The following is a 19057-nucleotide window of genomic DNA, read 5'->3' on the forward strand; positions in this document are numbered from 1 at the left end:
GATAGTGAAAGGTCCTCAATAAGAATCTTTTAATAATATTAAAACTATGTTCGATAATCCAAACTTATTTAGACTCACTAAATGAACTTATGCTCTAAGTATATAATATAATAAAAGATAAATGAGAAATTTTGAAACAAACTAAAAGAGTGAGTCATATAAAAAAGAGGTGGAGTTTTTTTCATCTGTCCAAGTGATGATAGAGTAGTATTTTTCGGTATATATATTATTTATAAAAAAATAAAGTAAATATTGCGTGTCGATTTATGTGTCGTTAAACCCGTCCGTACACTTTTCACCTAATAATGATAAAAACAAGGGAAAAGAGCAGATAAGCCCATAAGTAAGTAAAGAAAAATCAGTGAATAATAAATTCTGAGTTTTCCATCCACTTACTCGGTGCCTCTGCTGCTAAGCTTTGATTAAGCGGATAAGAAGATAAGAGGGAGAAAAATAGCATAAGACATTGTTAGCCAAAGGTGTGAATGGAATCCGAAGAAAAGGGATAGAGAGGTTGGTTTTGTTTATGTATTTAGTGGGCGAATCCCATTGGTTAAAACCCTTTGATGAGGGAGGCAAATTTCTGAGGAAGAAGATGATTGGCTGAAGCAGGTCTCCTCTTCAGATCAGATCAGATCAGATCAGAAAAAAGGAAGCCAATTCCATTTTTTCTCTCTTTCCCCCTTTGATGTTATCCACAGTTCCACCCAACTCCCCAGCAGTCAGGTCTCTCTTCTCTTTCTTACCTTTATTTTAATTTATTTATTAATATAATTATTATTATTGCTGCTGTTGTCTATTTCTATATTTTAATTAAAATATGGGGATTTCTACATATTGTGCAATCCTAAAAGTATTACTTAATTATGAGTTCTAAATGTTTGTATTTGTTCTCACATCGCCGCTAATAATCTATGGCCAACCAGGCATATGTCTAGTAACACTTTGTAACGGTGTAAAATTAGCAATTGATTTTTAATTTCTTTTTTTCTTCAACTAGTGAGTGTGTTATAAATTGTTGTCACAGCATAACCGATGTCTCCAACAAATATTATATTTTTTGGTAGAAATAAAGGCTGGAAAATTTTTGCCTGTAAAACTAGGCTGGTTTCTGTTTGATAAATGTCATTTTCATCACTTACTCTGGTCGGTGTGGAATTTTATAGATTAGTTTCTAGATATGTATCTATGTTTTCATATCATTGCAAGTTTGGTCAGCACAAAATGAATGAAATTGATATGAGATTAGATGGAATTGTTGTGCCTAAATCAAACAATCCAGATATTAGGATTGATATATTAGAGGAATGGGTGAAAATGTTTGATAGAATTAAAATATGGTAGTCGAAATGGAGAAATGCTATTGATGTGCTATGTGATAGAATGACACCTACCATAAGTGAGAGGTTAGTTTTATAAAATAGTTAAAAAACCAATAATGTTATATGAGAGTAAATATTTGCCTAAAGTCAAACTTTCACAATATGAATGTTGCAGAGTTGTGGATGATATGCGGTTTTACAAGATTAGAGAAGATTAAAATAATCAAATTAGGCAAAAATGTAAGTTCAAAATATTGAAATGCACTAGTTTATAGGCGTGAAATCATGAAGAATGAAACTATTAAAATTGGACGAAATATACCTAAAATTACATGAAAGAAAATTACGTCGGAGAACTTACAAACTCTTGAAACTCATATTGACCTATAAAAAAAGTGTGTACAATTAAAAAAAAGATATATATAGGTGATATTAGTTAGTTAGAAATATGTTTTACGTTTACTATTTAGTCTTGTCAGAAATTTATATATTAGTACAAATAAATTTTTTAATATTTTTTTTGAGATGAGTTTAAATGAAGTGATATAATTAAGAAAATTTATATACCTGATCTCAATTTACTTAAAATTATGTCAATCTTTTAATTCTATTCATACCACATACAATGTCGCATTGTGTAGAAATCTGTGGGTAAGGTATGGGATTCGTGTTTTGACAATACATGCATGTTAAACTTGTTTTTTCTTGAGTGGAAAATGTATATTTAATTTGTCTTCCAATGGGTTCTATTGTTTTTATTGGAAATTCTACTTCCTATATGTTTTGGGGACAATGAAGGACTGATATTATGGTAAGAAATGATCTTTTTTTTTTTATTGGGACCTAAAAATGGGTTTAATTGTTAAGCAACCTCACTCGATGCGTAGAAATCTGGGGTTGAACTTAAAGGATTGATATGGTAATATGAGATGCTCATAATGTTTTTAGGATTTAGTCGTTGAGCACCTCACTTGATGTGTAGAAATTTGGGATGAAATTAAAGTATTGATATTGTAAACAGTTTCTCTGCTTTTTCAGGGTGAGATAAAACTGCGTATATATTATCCTCCCTATATACCTTACTTGTGGGAAATCACTGGGTTTGTTTTTATTGTTGTTGCTATTGTAATATGAGATGCTCATTTTAATTTTTTTTATGGGTTGCAAACGAGTTCAATCGTTTGCTTTGGTAATTGATTAATTATTTTTTGGGTTTCTTGTAATCTTGGGACACGAAGCTACGATATTTAAGTTATTCACTTGAGGCGTGACAAAGTTTTTCACATTTTTTTACCTTCTGACTTTTCCTAGTAGAAGTGTGGACAGAGACAAACAATTTTATAAAACTTAAGGTGCCTTTTTGGTTCTTTTTCCATTACAAAAGAAGTTGCTTTCCAAAGTTCTTCGATATTACAAATTAATTGGAATTGTTTACCGCACCTGTGTGGCGTAGCTGAATAAAGTGGGTGAAAATCATGTAAGATCTAAGTTGCTCGTCTTCACTTTTAGTTCTGTACCCGTGTCGATACGATGTGGGTGTGGGTATAGGTGTGGGATCCGTGTCGGATCTGGTCAACCAATTTTGGGTACTTTGACCAAAATCAACGGAGAAATTTGGGACAAATACAATAATTTTTGAAAACAAATCAAAAGTTAGGGTGATATGGAAGAAAATGGAATACCTTGTATATATAAATTTTTATGTCAGTCATTTTCCTTTTATCTCCTAAAATTCTACTCTTGTTCAATATTTTCTCCTTCTCGGAACACCTTGTAAGTTTTCCACATAATATCTCATAATTTAGACATATTTTTATAACTCTATTTTTAAATAATTAAATTATTTTTAGCCGAATCCCCGCACCCGTATCCGTACCTGGATTCGTACCCCCGAATCTTTAAATTTAGATCATGAAGGATCTGACCTCTAGATCCGCACCCGTATCGGACACCCGCACCCGAGTCCGAGCAACTTAGTTCACATCAGCGCTCAAACTTAGTGAGACAAAAAACGTTGGATTATTTCTTACTATATGTGTAAGTCTTAGTAGAATTATGTATTTATATTAGTGAAAAGATTCCGATGGAATAATCGAGGCGTCCACTTACATGTCTAGTGTCAAAATTATTACATCTCACCCGGTGAAATAGTTAAATTGCTTATATATATATATATATATATATATTGAGTGATTGTGTTAGCTCACGCCGATATTTAAGTTATACACAACAGACAACAGTGTATTTACCTTGGGCTAATTTTATTGCACTATCTGGTCCCCATAAGAAGATAGCACTCTATACCTCCTTTTTTTCTTTTAGAAATTGTAAGGTAAACACTCTATACCTTTTTATTTTATATAAAGGTATTTGATTAAATATTGAGTTTAAAGTGTTAATGAAATCCATATTGTTTTAGTGATTAAGGGCAGTCAGGTGCATGAAATATCCCGCTTTCTGTAGGGTCTAGGGAAGGGGTATTGGCAGTGCCGGCCCAAGGGTAAGGCTGTTAAAGCACCTGGCTGCTAAAGCACCTGCTTTGGGCCTCATAATTTTTGGGGCCCCAAATTTTAATAACAGGTTATATGTTAATTTATTTTTAGAATAATATTTAGTGTTCTAAATGAGAAAATACAAATTTTCATAGTAAAAAAGTAGGATTAAATTGTTGATCATAAGTTGAGAAAAAATATCTTTTTGAGAATCACTCTCTAGATCATAAATTGGGAAAGGATTCGATTATTAATTCATAACTCAATAAAGGTTAAAACCTTAATACAGTCCCACACTGTGTATATCTCAAGAGAAATTAAATGGATTAGATAAAATTATTAATAACTTTGCATATGAAAAACTAGAAATACAGAATTTAAATGAAATTATATATGAATTTTTCCTTTTATATAAAAAAAGGCCCCTCATTGAAATTTTTTGTTTTAGGCCTCCATATTTATTGAACCGCCCCTGGGTGTTGGGTTGCACCCCAAAGGGTATAATGTAAGTAACCTAGTCTTTTGTAAGCCTACTCTGATACAAGTATCGGTGGCTGATGCAAGTATATTGTTCTGGTGACTATAGAAGAAAATTCTAAAGTGATGGCTGAAAAGCTAGACAATAATCACATCAAAATTTAAAATTTGTATAGTTTGATGAATTTAAGTGCTTGAATTTTTTTTAAGTTTTATAGAAATTTAGTGGTGCCTGACATTTTAAATTGGCAAGGGGGAGTAATATTTTTAAAGATTGACAACAGTATGGTGATCCTAAACAGAACTCTTGCAATTCCTATATTAATATTTGCGAGAAAGCGTAGCCTTTTTCTGTTACTGATATTTATGGAATATTATTGCCATTTGCTAAAATTGATTGCCTGACATCTTTAACCTGTATAGTTATGTGAAAGGTTGGATACCTTTAAAGAGCCTTTTTTTTGCCTCCTGTTGATGATAGGACATTTCCATGTGAATGATGGTTGAGCAATAACACAGCTTTCACAGTTATCCTTTACTTGTTTGGATCATAGAACAGAAAAAAACATCACACAAAAAAAGTTACCAGCTGTTTTAGAGGTAAATTCCTTTTTTGGATTGAACAGTCCTCAGCATATAGTGGTATTAAATGTTGAATTAAAGCTCAGACTTTGGTGAAACCTCATAATTTACTTGTCCCAATATTGTATATAGTAGAGTGTACCCTATTGATTTCATTTAAAAAAAAAGAAATTCTATGTTTTTGGGACAGATTACTGCATTTGCTTCCTACGTACACTACAGTGTCATACTCGTGAAGACACAGAAGGTGTCGGGTGCAACTCCAAGTAGTTGATTGTACTTAATATTAATTGACGTTTTTAACTTTTGATTAATTTGAAGCTTATAGTTACTGAAATTACTGTGTAGTGAGGTATTAAACTAGATAGACATTAGTTGATATAAAAAAAATTTTGATGACGAAGGGGAGCCTTGGAGCAACGGTCAAGTTGTCTCCGTGTGACCTATAGGTCACGGGTTCGAATCTGTGGAATACTGGAATCAACCACTGATACTTGTATCAGGGTAGGTTGTCTACATAACATCCCTCGGGGTGCCCTTCTTCGGATCCTGCGCGATCGGGGAATGCTTTTTGCACTGGGTTGCCTTGTAATTTTTTTTGATGACGTTGGTGTCTGAGTCAGTTTATACACACATGACTAATTTATCATCTTCCACTAACACAAGTATCAAAGGTAGCCTGGTGTACTAAGCTTCCGCTATGCGCAGGGTCCATGAAAAGGCCAAATAACAAGGGTCTATTGTATGCAGCCATACCCTGCATTTTTGCAAGAGGCTGTTTCCTCGGCTCGAAAACATGACCTCCTGATCACATGACAACAACTTTACCAGTTACGCCAAGGTTCCCCTTCCACTTGTACAAGTATCAAGTAACTTTATAGACTGTTTGAATTCACCTACTCTTGCTTCTGCCCTAATTTAAATCTTAGATTCCAAGGTTGTCAATCTAATTCTTCTTTAGTTAGACCACTCTCTTTCTTATGTTTCTTTAAGTAATCATATAATCAATCTACGGTTGGTTATAAGCTAATCCCTTTTTACTGTTATTGCTGTTACTCAAATCTTCTAAAAGACTCAGAAGCTATGCCATTGGCAGGTCCAATTAGGCATTAGAAATTAAATAGAAACTGTTTGGGAGAAAAAGCAGCAATATAGGAAAGAAAACAGAAAGAAAAGGAAGGGAGAGGTATGGAGCATTTCTGTCTTTAACAGGCTGTGTGTGAATTGCCTTTACTAAAGGTCCAAGTTCTCTGTTTTAAGAACAGACACTAGTCATGTCAACAATTTGAACAATAAATATTGGATTTTATTACACAAATATTATTTGCATTTCATTATGCTCACATACAATTGTTTATGCAAAAGAAATGAGGTTACAAGAGTATGGAGATTCTCCTGTCAGTTTCTGTAGCCTTCTGCTGACGTTTTGATCCTGGTCCCATGGGTACCAATTTACAAGCCTTCAGACAAATTGCTTGAAAACCATCAGAAGTTATTTGCCTAAAATGCCCTCTTTTTCAATCAATTGAAAGGTAGAAGGAATAGCAAAGTCTTCAACAAGAACAACTAGTGCGCTAATGTCTTATACGGTATATAAGTCTCCTACACGACTAAAACACTCTTAGAAAACATAATATCGAAAGTAAATATACTAATATTACTAAAATATATTCTCAATTATATTGATCATTTTAATTCATTATGCCCTATTCTTCACTTGGTGTACATGGATTCGAGAAGATTGTAGGTCTTTGCAGACAATTTTCTTCTAATTAGTTGTAGGTGATCACCTCGTCCCTGTTTTGACACTTTCGCTCACCATGGTCTCACATCTATGAATCGATGTGTCTGCAATTCAATGCAGGACATTTTCAAACCATCTCAAGTGGACTCTTCTCACTGTGTTCTCGATGTAATACTACTCGCAACTTTTGCCAAATGTGATCATTATAATCTTGTACAACTGCAAATATATCTTAATATCTACTAATTTGCGGCAATCATCTTGTGGATATGATGGACTTTAACATCTCTAACATTCACTCTCATATAACATTTCTAAATATCTTTCTATACATAATACCTTGATAACACTTTTTTATCTCAACTTTTAAACTATTTTATTTTGATTCTATGTGTAATATCTTTATCTATTGCACCAAAATAGCAAAAGTAAAGTCTTTGATGCTTACAATACTTTCTAGGATAATTTTTCTGGTTATATATATCTAATGACAACAGTAGCGGTTGATCTCTGAAATTGATGACCTGAGAAGGGTCAGGGCCATGTCATGACTTAATTAGCCACATAATTGGGGTTTAGTACATCTATATATATTTGTAGGTCCACTCTGTTTTCCTCGATCTTATTAGTGACATCTGGTGGACGGTAGTTAAAGTATAAGATGTGTGATAAAACCAGCTGTGAATTGCCGTTCTTGAGCATTGAAGGTCTTCCTTGCAGGCCTTAATTATGCAGGCCAGTGGACTACCTTTTCTAATTTTCTTCCAATAGTTTTGAATTCTTGTTTCTTTAGTTGTTTTATTATTTGAAGATTCCATATATAATGAGACTACCCAACCTAACCAAAAAGATCACATGAACATATGCATAGACTTAGTTACAGCACCGAAGTCATCAATGTCCATGTATCTTGTGAAAGTCCATTATTTCACACTTTGGATTTTCTCTAACCGTATAACGGACAGTCAAATTGCTTGATTTGAATGAAATTTTTTGTTTTCTAGTTCGACATCTCTTTTTGGATTATTAAGCTTAGAACCAAGGTGTTCAAACTTGACTTGAATAGATGTGGTTGAGCCACTCAGTCATTTTATATATTACTTTTAGGCTTTAGCACCATCTTTTGTATGTTAGTTATGGAATGAGATTGAGTTATCCAAAAAAGGAGAAAGAACCGAGGGGTTCAAAATATAGATTCTAGATTCTAACTTAAACAGTTAAACTAATAATTCACAGTTGCATTCAATTCTCAATTTAAAGTATCTTTATAGTTTTTCTTAACCGATCAATTCATTGTGCAAATGATTATTCTAAAGGCGAAGTTGCATATATGAATGAAATAAATATTAAAGAATTGGCTCGGTCTCAACTTGGTTCGATTATGCTGTACAAAGCTTGATTGGACTTGTTTTGTACTGCCAAATCTTGGTTTGGTTCACCTTGGACTCGACTTTGCTTGTTGCTAAGGCCAATGACGGAGTTATGTAGAGCCAAGCGAGTTCAATTGAATCTCTTTTATTGAAAAATTATATTGTGTAACGAATATTTTATTATACATAAATTGTTGCATCCCCTTGAGTCCTTGACATAAGAGAATATTTTAATGTAATGGCAAAAAGGATCCAAAGTTGCTTTTGATCATAAGTTCGAATTCGTAATTTTCTAAGATTCTTTTGAACTCCCTTGCATAAACTCATGACTGCACTATTGACTATAGCAAGTTCATGAGATTAGCTCGACTCATATCTATTTGGCTCAATGCTCAAATTAACTTATTTATAGGTCAACCTTTTTATATGCTTGATGTTGTTATAATTGATCCTCCAATTATGATAGGAGCATTATGAATCATACCTCTCTAACTAGATTATTATTATATTTTAAAAGGAGAGAAGTGCTTACACTTGTAATTGTCATTTTGTAGAGTAAAATCTGTTATGTAACTTCTCCTAACTACCCATCTAAGACAAGTAACAAAAGTTAATATAAAAATGGGAAAAAAATAGGTATGTATTTGCAAAAGTGAGAAAACTCCAAAAGAATTTAAAAACCCTAGAGACTGTCTTCAGCTATTTATAAGAACCCGAGACCTCCCTAACCTCTGCCTCTCCTCTGCATAGTGTACTTTGGCTCTCAGAAAGTGAATGACATGTTTCTTTAGACCGACCTTCTTGCCATTTTGACATCTTCATTTCCATCTAAAAAAAGAACAAAAAATCCAATCCCAAAGCCATTAGTTAAAGATGAGGGGAAGATCTTCACCAAAGAAAGGAAACTCGGCAGGAATAATGGAAGTAGAAAAGGTTGACAAACTAAGACAAGAGCCTCATCTCTCCGGTGCCTATATTAGAAACCTAGTCAAACAGTTAACTTCTTCACGTACCAAAGATCCCTTAAATCCTAAAGACAATGATGAGAATTCAACAAAAAATGATGATAGTTTGTTTAGTGATACACAACAATTATCACAGCCAACACCACCACCACAACCACCACAGCTTAAAAAGAAACAAGTGAGGAGGAGACTCCACACTAGTAGGCCTTATCAAGAAAGGCTTCTAAATATGGCCGAGGCTCGGCGAGAGATTGTCACTGCCCTTAAGTTTCATAGAGCCGCTATGAAACAACAGCAACAACAACAACAATCTCAGACAGGGCCACAGTCGTTAGTGACTTGGCCTCAAGAATCTTCAGGAGAAGAACAAGGGAAGCTAAAATCCCGTAGAAATCCGAGGATTTATGCTTCCAACACTATAAACAATAACATACCAAGTTACAACAATATGGAGAATTTCTCCAATTCAACCTTCCCTAATTGCCTTCCACAATATCCTTATTCCTGCCATGTTTCATCCTTTGGTTCCCAATTACCTTTACAAGACCACCTCAATTTTCCACTTCCCAACCAAACATTAGGCTTGAATCTCAATTTCCATGATTTCAACAATTTAGATGCAACCCCTTATTGTAGTAGCAATAACAACACCTCAGTCTACTCATCAGCATCCCCTTCATCTTCTTCAGATGAATTTCATTATGTGGGATTATCACAAGAAGGAGCTCCAATTCAGATGGTGAATTCTATCAATTGTGAAGATTCAGGGTTGCATCCATCAATGGATGACCAAGAAATGGCAGAGATCAGATCAATAGGAGAGCAACATGAGATGGAGTGGAATGATACCCTCAATTTGGCAACTTCAGCTTGGTGGTACAAGTTCTTGAAAACCATGGAAATTGACCCTGATGATGAGAGTAATGTTGCTGAGGATTATGGGTGTTATCCATTTGATGAAGTTATGGAATTCCCAGCCTGGTTGAATCCAAATGAAAGCTGCTTGCAACAACAGGTCGATGAAACCTATTCTGATCCTACCTTACCATGGTAACAATTCCTTACTCTTCTCATTCATCTTTTTGTTTTAATATTTTTATCTCTTTTTACCGAGTAAAATTAAAACATAGGAAATGTTTTTTGTTCCTAGGTCATGTTACTGTACAACCTCGGAATGCTCTTTGCTTATTTTTTATTCATCTTTTTACTACCTTTTGCGTGGAAACAACCTTCCGCCGAAATACAAAATAATATTGAGTAAAACAAAATTATTTGTATTAGGTGCTTACATCACCCTGTATAATTTGACCCTGTATTTCTTAAATATTTTTAATTATAAAGTATTATAACTTATAATATTTTTTTTTATGTAGTTTTGCTAAATTGTAAATTTTATTTTAAAAAACATGAAGAATCTATATTCTAATTCACCGTCAAAGTTTAGTACTTTGACAATTCGTATTGTGAACTGTGCCAATTTTTTGAAACGGAGTGAGTAATTATTGTTATAACTTATAGGTTATTGATTCGAGCATTGAACTATGTTTGTATCAGGGTAAACTTTTAGAGTGCGGTCTACATAATATAAGGGCGAACCTGCATGAATTCAGCCCTTTAATTACTGTGGTACAGGCGTATAGCTAATGTTCTGCACATAGCAGAAGCGTACAAGTATATTGAGTTGCCCAATCATCTTTTTACATCAGATTTTGGTAAATCTTAACCCAACGCCTTCAGATTTATCCCGTAATACTTAAATCTTTTTGCTCAGAACAATTATCAGTAGATTTTAAACAAGTTTGTTCTAATTGGCTTGAAAAGCTTTTAAATTTCCTGAGCCAAAACAGATGCATGGTTAAGCAACACCCACTAACATCATGTTTTGTTAGTATTAGTACACAGAAGCATGGGTCTTTGCTAGGATTGACACGTCAAGCGGTGGAAGAAATGAAAGTGACAACCCATTGGTCCCACCTTTATTTTTGGTTTCCTTTTCCTTTTTCCTTTTTTGGTTATTTTTTCTTCGTTTGGGGGGTGTGGGTAGGGGGGTTGCACTTGGAAAATATTGATTTTGTAATTATCTCTTGTGAATTTTCGGGTAGTAATCACCAATAACATACTCAGTGTAATTTTACAAGTTGAGTCCGGAAAGAGTGAGGTATACGTCAAATCTTATTTCTATCTTATATAATTAAAAAGTTGTGTTTTCAAACATGTTTGAAAAAATTTTGGTTAGTAATCATGCAGCCAAATTGCATTTCTATATTTCTTCTTTTATTTATTTTGTAACTAAAAGAAGGAAGTTTGATCCGTCTGTTTTTATTTATTGTTTACTTATATATTATCATCATCATCATCAAATCTTTGACCTTTTTGTTAACTGTCTTTTTCAAGTATATTATTATAAATTATCCAGTGAATATTCGTTTTCATATGTCACTAAACTACTATCCTCTCCATATATATATATTCTTATTTTAAATTATTGTGTTACAGTATGGACATTGAAGAAATTGAAGGAATGGATGCCGAGTGGTTAGCTTGAACGAAGAAGATTGATTGGTTTTTATCATAATTAAATCTTTGGCTTTTACATTGAAGCCCCCAATTGCTGTTTTTTTTTCTTTTCTCTTTTTCGTTTGGGTAAGGAGAATTTAATTTTTTTCCTTTACTTTGTTTTTTCTTTAAAATTAGTAATAAAGGCGTTTGCTACAATTCGCAGGCTCTAGAGAAAAATAATAGATGAGGGAGAAATTATTATACGTATGTCTCCCAGTTTTCCTTTTCCATCAATTATGAGAGATCTGATATTTAATGGTTCTCATCATTGTACTTTTTAATTATAGCTAGAAAATTTTGTGTCCCATTTGGTTGTGATATACTATCTTCACAAGAATATTTTAGAATTTCTGGGGCAAAATTATTGAACAGAAGCTTCCAAGTTTCATAAGAAAAGGGTCAATAACTTTTTTCTGAACTTGTTTTATCCTTGGATCACAAATAAATGTTTGTACATCAATTTAATTGGTTACTTAGGTTAGTCTAAGAAATATGCATTTTTCTGTTACTAATTCAAAACATTTGGAGATGGCAAGTTGTTTTTAATTATTAATTTATTCAAGGAAAACGTCGTACCAAGAAGTTCGAAAAGAATTATATTCAATCTCTTACGCTGTGCAATAGACCTCTTGTACAAAACCTGTTATACCCTAATTAAATTATCTTCAAGGGTGTTTGAATAAATTGCCTGTTCTAGTTTTTATTTTTTCCCAAATTTTTGGTCATATTGGGGATTCGAGAAGGGAAAGGGGGAAAGTAGATAACAACAACAACAACAACCCGGTATAATTCCACTAGTGGGGTCTGGGAAGAGTAGTGTGTACGCAGACCTTACCCCTACCTGGGGTAGAGAGGTTGTTTCCGATAGACCCTCGAAAACAGCCTCTCTATATTCCTCCAAAAACTCCCCACCTTACTCTTGGGGTGACTCGAACTCTTCCCACCTTGCTCTTGGGGTGATTCGAGAAGAAGGGAAAGGGGATAGTAAAAATTGAACCAACGTCTATTATATACACATGAACCCACAGGTGACGCTAGCCACCGTGACTCAACGTAATGTGCGTCTTTCTAGATTTTTTTTTCCAAATAAAAGCTTTAATATATACTCCCTCCGGTCCAAAATAAGTGATTTTTTGTGGTCCAAAATAAATGATTTTTCCATATTTCAAGAATGAATTTCCTACATTGCCCTTGGAGTAATTAATGTTGGAGTATTTATGTGAAGAGATAGTAAAGGTTAATAACATCGTGAACAATCAATAGCAAATCCTTGAATTTCCTCTAAACTATATATAGTACTCCTAACAAAAACCGAATTTTCAACGTCTCTAAGAGCACTGTTACACAACTTTTCATGCCATTTTGTCTTCTTCAGGGCTTGCGAATAATTAAATAAGAGATCTAAGATGAGCTTTTAGCTCTTCCATATTCCCCATTATAACACTCACCTTTCACACAATCAAAAGTTGACGAGTATTAATTTATATATCTTAAGTTTTTGAGCTTAATTAAGGAGAGTTTATATATGAACTTTTTTTGGGGGTAAAATACTATCTGCATGCATCAGTGTTCAAACCAAACCATATACGAACCTTTTTATTAGTTAAAAACATACTACTTGTGCATCGATGTTCAAACCAAACTTTATCGACTTGCTATGGTCAAGTCTATGCGCATCTAGTAATTTGGTGCAAACACCAGGTGTAATTAGGTTTTTACCCTTTTCTTAACTTTGTGAATGCATGCCGAGCTATTGCGTGGTGCTAGTATAATTGTCTTTTCTGTTTCAAGCTTTTTGTTATGTCCATGCACTTTCAAATTAAGAGGGCGAAATTCGGTAGAACAGTTTTTTTTTTGTTTTTGATCAAAGGTAGAAGAAATGTAAAAACAAGAAAAAGTAATAATGATGACATTCTGATTAGCTATTTCTGGGTTTTACTTCTTTTTCTTTTGTTTTGAAGAGTTGTAGTACTGATTGTGCTATATATGGAGATTGGTCCATTTACACCCATAAGACAAAATAAGCTCACACTTTTTCTTAATTATGTGTCAACAAATACAAAATGAGAAGAAGAGAAGAGATAAACAGAGAAATACAAACAAGAATAGTACATAAATAATTTGTTTATCACCAATGTATAATGTTCATAATACATTTTATTTCACAAATTGTCGACAACAAGAAAGATATGCGCTCTATATTAATTTCTTGTAAGTTGCATGACCATTCTTGAAGATTAAGGTGAACATCATATGATCTAAAGGCCAAGGCCAAGATTATATTGGAAAGAAGCTATATATGTTTGTTAATCCTTTCCACAAAATCAACTTAATTATAATAACGTAACCAATATATTCTTGACTATACATTTATATAGTCATTCATTCAAGATCTCCATCTTGTTACTCCAAATCTTTCATGAAAATCCACACTTATTGTGTGAGAGACTGAGGGTACATATCAACGCAATCAATCCAAGGATTTGTTGAAGGCTTTTTAACACGGCGAATGGCTTTCCAAACAGCACTGTTACACTTAAAACCTGAACCAAAAGCAATTTGCCACACACGGTCGCCTCTTGCAATTTTCTCCTTTGCCTCCAAATAAGCCAACTCGTACCAAATGCTGCTACTAGACGTGTTACCTGTCGAAGACATAATATAATTAAGTTATTAAAAACGTTCTTTTTTATAACAATCGTTTAACCTTTTAGATGAGATGGTCACACGATTCAGTATTACCAAATCGGTGCAGTGTGGCCAGAGAAGCTTCCATATTATTCTCACTCAGTTGTAAGTTCCTTTGAAGCTCATCAAGGACAGTTTTGCTGGCTGCATAGACACAGAAATGCTCGAAAGCGAGTTTGTAGTCTGGAATATAAGGCTTATTGGCCAGTTGGGAATTGGAATTGCCTTTGGCATTATTATTTTTATTGCCAAATAAGTGCCTCCAAACTAGGTTTCCAAAGAAGAAGAGTTGTTCTGATAAAGGTAGAACCAAAGGGCCTAATGTGGTAATGTTTGTCTTCAGAGCATCTCCTGCTACTTCTACTAAATCTTTACTGATCCTTAGTCCCTTGTAACGTTGGCTATCTTCTTCTTGGTAGATGCACCTGAGGAATGTATTAGATGCACTTACATTAGTCAGTGGCATATATATAGCTAGGAACTCTAATAGGGGATTCAGATGTGACTCGAGCAATTTTAACTATTTTTGCTACTACACTAGAATCTTCTGATATGTTAAGAAAGTTCAACAAATTATGTATATGCAAAAGTTCAGCAAATTATGTATATGCAAAGATATTTATTTTTGTTCTAACAGTACATAATTTTCTGACGGAGGAAATTCAATTCAACCTCATATATAGCTCCAACCCTACGTTTAGCAATTATGTTTTGCTAAATGAACTTTTGTTTTTACACTGTTTAATGTGAGAGGTACCATCGATTAGCTAGGATGATAGGTTACTAGATGAACACCCAAAGGCACCAAGGATGAAGCAGGAAAAGCACACGTAATAATTAACTAATTTTATGGGTTATATGCTAAATCATTTATGCTATGTATCAGTGACGAAATCAGAAATTTAAGTTGTGAATTTAAAGTCATGCTTAAATCTTCTATTCCACTTACTAGAATATTTTCATATATCAAGAGAATTTAATAACTTTTATATATATGCAAAAAAGAAAATTATTTTTGCTCTATTTGCATAATATAATTTTCGTTTGGCCTTTTTAAGGAGCAACATAGGGTGAAATATTTCTAAAGTTAACGATGGTCTCATTTGTATCTCCAGAAAAAACCATGCATGTGATATAGACATAATAATGATTATGACATCCAGCTTAATTAGTGTGTATTATATATTCAAATTAATTGTTTATGAGAGAAGAGCTAGTTTATATTAAGCATAATTTTATGGGAATCAGCTGACACAAGTAAGATAAATATTATTGTATTTTCTTAGTCTTTAAAGATACATCTTGTTCACTTATTTCCTAAAGACTAGATCAACCTAATGAAAAGGAGGCAAATGCACCTTTCCTCCCATTATGGTAAAGAAAGGTCCATGCTTATCTTTAGGAAGAATTAATAGCCGCTCACCCTAGCACTTAAATTAAAAATAGTCGGTAAATGTATAATATATGAATAATTTATGTATTGTATATGTATAATTGTGTATAATCAATGTATAATCTATGTATATGACTAGAAAAAGTAAACAATTAATATGACCGGCTATAGGTGTAAAACCCCTATCTTTAATTGTTGTCCCCCCCCCCCCCAAAAAAGTAAATGCATTGTTTAATTTGGTTAGCCTAACTGCTAGTCCCATTTAAGTCAACGAACTATTAAATTAATCTTCTATGAACAGCCTTTTACAATAAAATATCGACGAAATTGTTAAGAACACAAATGTGAAGATAAATGGTATGTTGGTCCCAGGAAGCCATTTATTAGACAGATGGGACATTATCTGGTTCTAATAAATGGCTCAACCGTGTAGTTTGAAATTAAACTATACCCCCTCTTCAAGTACCGATATATATGTATCACCTAGCTAGCTAACATTAAATGCAAGTTCGCTATACCAGCACAATTTCTGATAGCAACAATTATTTGACATATTAATGTTTTGACAAATATATATATTTGAGCTCTCTTTAAAAACTGAAATTTTGAATTGAATTGGTTATATAATTCAATATGGTACCAAAGCTGACTGTGGGATCTTAGTTTCAAATCTTACGGAGGCTTACTAGCTATAACAAAAAGAATTTACGTGCTTGACATGTGAAAATGGATTAGGTAAGCATGCATGCGAGTAGGCGTGTTGAAGATATACTTACCAAATAAATATATATAATTTCTCTAACCACTTAAATTTTTAGATGAAATAGTCACACACAATAAACCAATAAAATTGTATTTTAAATAGAACTTACCTGAATGCCCGATCATTGGAAGCTTTGTGTGTCCTGACTATGTGCTCGAGGCTGTACTTAGCACGGTGGTAGTCACGGCGGCGATTAGAGAGGAGAAGGGCGGAGCAACCCATCCGGAAAAAGCAATTAGGGATAAGCATAGACCTTTCTTTACCCGGATACCAATTAAATCCAACCATTTCAGCACTAACCACCACTGCATAATTATTAGGGTTAGCTTGTAACATATCACGTGCCAAATCCAATGCTATAATCCCAGCACTACAACCCATTCCTCCTAAATTAAAACTAAGTATATTCCCTCTCATTTTGTAGTGATTTATTATCATTGCTGAAAGTGAAGGTGTTGGGTTGAAAATGCTACAATTCACCACTAATACTCCAACGTCCTTTGGCCGAATCTTCGTCTTTTCGAACAGTTCGTCGAGTGCTCCGAACATAACCATTGATGCTTCGGCTCGGCCTTCTTTCATGGTGGCGGTGTTTTCCGACGATCCGATCACTTTTGGGACGTAGGTTTCGTCGCCAATTCCCGAGGATTCTAAGATTCTTTTCTTGAATTCCAGACTTGGTTCGTCGAATTTCCCAGATTTTCGTACTAACTCAATGAATTCTTCCTTTGTTACCTGCCCATATTATTCGCATGCCATGCATTAAGAATAAGGTTTAAGTTTTACAAATTAAACTACACTGTTATACGAAGTTTTACATTATTTGTCATAACATATTTCTTACTTTATTTTTGACTTATCAAATCATGCACGTTTGGAAATAACCTAATTTGATGGTGCAAAAATGTTATACAGAGCATAAAACTTAAACTCGTCGGCATATAAGCTTAATTTCAAATTTCTATAGAGAAAAATAGAGGGATCTAACTTTAAAATTACTAATCCCCGAATTCGTTTGTTTTTCTACCTCACTTTAGTGCCATTTGTTAGATATAGTTTTCATTATAGAAATTAAAATAAATAATAAATGAAAAAAATAAAAGATAATTAATCTACTGCCACGAGCTCCTATTCAAAGTAGATTCTTTTTCCTGCTGCTTCTTTTTTCGCGAGGGAAAATAAAACGAGTCAGCTAGCTCCTATACAAACACAAAAATAGAGTTTCAAAAATAAAATGGACTAAATCTTCTAATACGATAATTACCATTTTACCTTTCATATAGTAGTACTAGTTTTCAAATATCTAGCTTCTTCTATAAAAAGTCAACTAGTCGTATTTTCATTTCATTCACATAGAAATGATTAACTAACAATCTAACTACAAAAAGTGATGGATGATTTTGAACAAAAAAGGAAAAGAAGGGTACAGGCATAAATAATTAGGAGTAACAAAAATTACCTTAAGATCATCACTTGGTTTGTAACATGCAAAATCAAGAAGGTAAATCGGTCTTGGCTTAGACATGATGTAAAGAGAGAGAGTGAACGCAAAAAGTGCTACAAATGACAAGACTGTAGCCAAGTCATAACAAGCTGCGTTATCCCAAACTTTCCTCCACAGCTCCTCTCTACTAAGGCTGCCCACTTCAGCACTGAAAACCAACACCAACACTGGCACTGTAGCCAAATATATCCCATGGTTTATCAAGTAATGATACCCTAATTTCACATATTTTAGGTTCACTGACTGCAAAAAATCAGGCAAACGCCTCCGTACCCTAACCGAGAACTTTTGAGATCCCCCATCTGATATCCCACGGTTCACAATCTCCGTTGACAAAAGATGTTCTTCTCTAGCCATACTTTGGGACTGATTTGTTCCCAATGAAACGGTGTAGAAATATAGGAATAATGTATCTCTCTTACAAGATAATGAAAGGAGGTGAAAGTCTTGGGAGTATTTATTATGGAATGCAGGGATGGGAAGGGAATTAGGTGAAGAGAACATTAATGTGGGCACCCAACTGAGAGAGGTGTAGTTGGGTGCTATCAACTAGCCATAAATTCTAGTAACACATTTATGACAAAGTAGTTCGAAATTATGCAAATGACTTCATTGCTTTGTGCATGCAAACTTGCTATGTTACTTACATCTTTGGTGGTATTTCCATTTAGGAAAAAGAAGTAAATACATATCGTGAAAACTTCCAACCACCTTTTCCTTTTTCAGTAAGTCCGTTAGGTGTTTCCAGCTCATGAACCCCAAGGACAAATAATTGATTGCCATTCTTATTTGATTTATTTATGTTTCTCTAATAAGGGTATTCAAGGAAAACCAAAAAAGAAATTGAAAGATTTAGTAGATTGTGTAATATTCTTAATCTTTCTAAAATAATTAAACATAGCTTGCCTTAATTGTTTCTTACAAATTGATAATGTTATTAAGGTGAACATGCTGTTGCATACATGCCAGATAGCTAGTTTATTATCCATGGTGTTGTAACAATATGGTAAAATGGGCTTATTATTGCTCTGAAGTACTTTATTGCCAATTGAAGCAAAAGAAAAGAAAGAGTCCCGCCTAATACAGGTGAATCTCAGTTAGAAGGATGCCAATTGCGACTGTAGAAGGGCTGGAATGTAAGAAGAATAAAGTGATGAGGAAGTTAAAAATTGAGCTTCTCCTTGAAGTTGACTATTTG

At 33.7% G+C, this 19057-nt stretch overlaps 2 protein-coding genes across 3 annotated transcripts; one reads left to right on the forward strand and one right to left on the reverse strand.

Moving 5' to 3' along the window:
• Positions 1–308: 308 nt before the first annotated feature.
• On the forward strand, positions 309–11771 carry LOC107814681 (protein AAL-toxin resistant 7). 2 transcript variants are annotated; one of them, XR_001654605.2, is made up of 5 exons: positions 309–726; positions 4773–4891; positions 5970–10002; positions 10507–10664; positions 11449–11771. XR_001654605.2 is itself a non-coding variant. In XM_016640130.2 (2 exons), the coding sequence occupies exons 1-2, from the start codon at positions 8861–8863 to the stop codon at positions 11495–11497; spliced, it is 1191 nt and encodes a 396-aa protein (XP_016495616.2). In that variant the 5' UTR covers positions 5970–8860; the 3' UTR covers positions 11498–11771. The 2 variants fall into 2 exon arrangements, 1 of the variants encoding a protein (XP_016495616.2); XM_016640130.2 differs by lacking the exons at positions 309–726; positions 4773–4891; positions 10507–10664.
• Positions 11772–13617: 1846 nt separating this feature from the next.
• Positions 13618–18310, reverse strand: LOC107814680 (3-ketoacyl-CoA synthase 10). Its single transcript, XM_016640129.2, has 4 exons — positions 17815–18310; positions 16465–17090; positions 14254–14624; positions 13618–14156 (listed from the first exon to the last, which is right to left on the reverse strand). The coding sequence occupies exons 1-4, from the start codon at positions 18214–18216 to the stop codon at positions 13945–13947; spliced, it is 1611 nt and encodes a 536-aa protein (XP_016495615.1). The 5' UTR covers positions 18217–18310; the 3' UTR covers positions 13618–13944.
• Positions 18311–19057: the final 747 nt, after the last annotated feature.

Source organism: Nicotiana tabacum, chromosome 23 (assembly GCF_000715075.1).
Source record: "Nicotiana tabacum cultivar K326 chromosome 23, ASM71507v2, whole genome shotgun sequence".
Lineage (NCBI taxonomy): Eukaryota > Viridiplantae > Streptophyta > Magnoliopsida > Solanales > Solanaceae > Nicotiana > Nicotiana tabacum.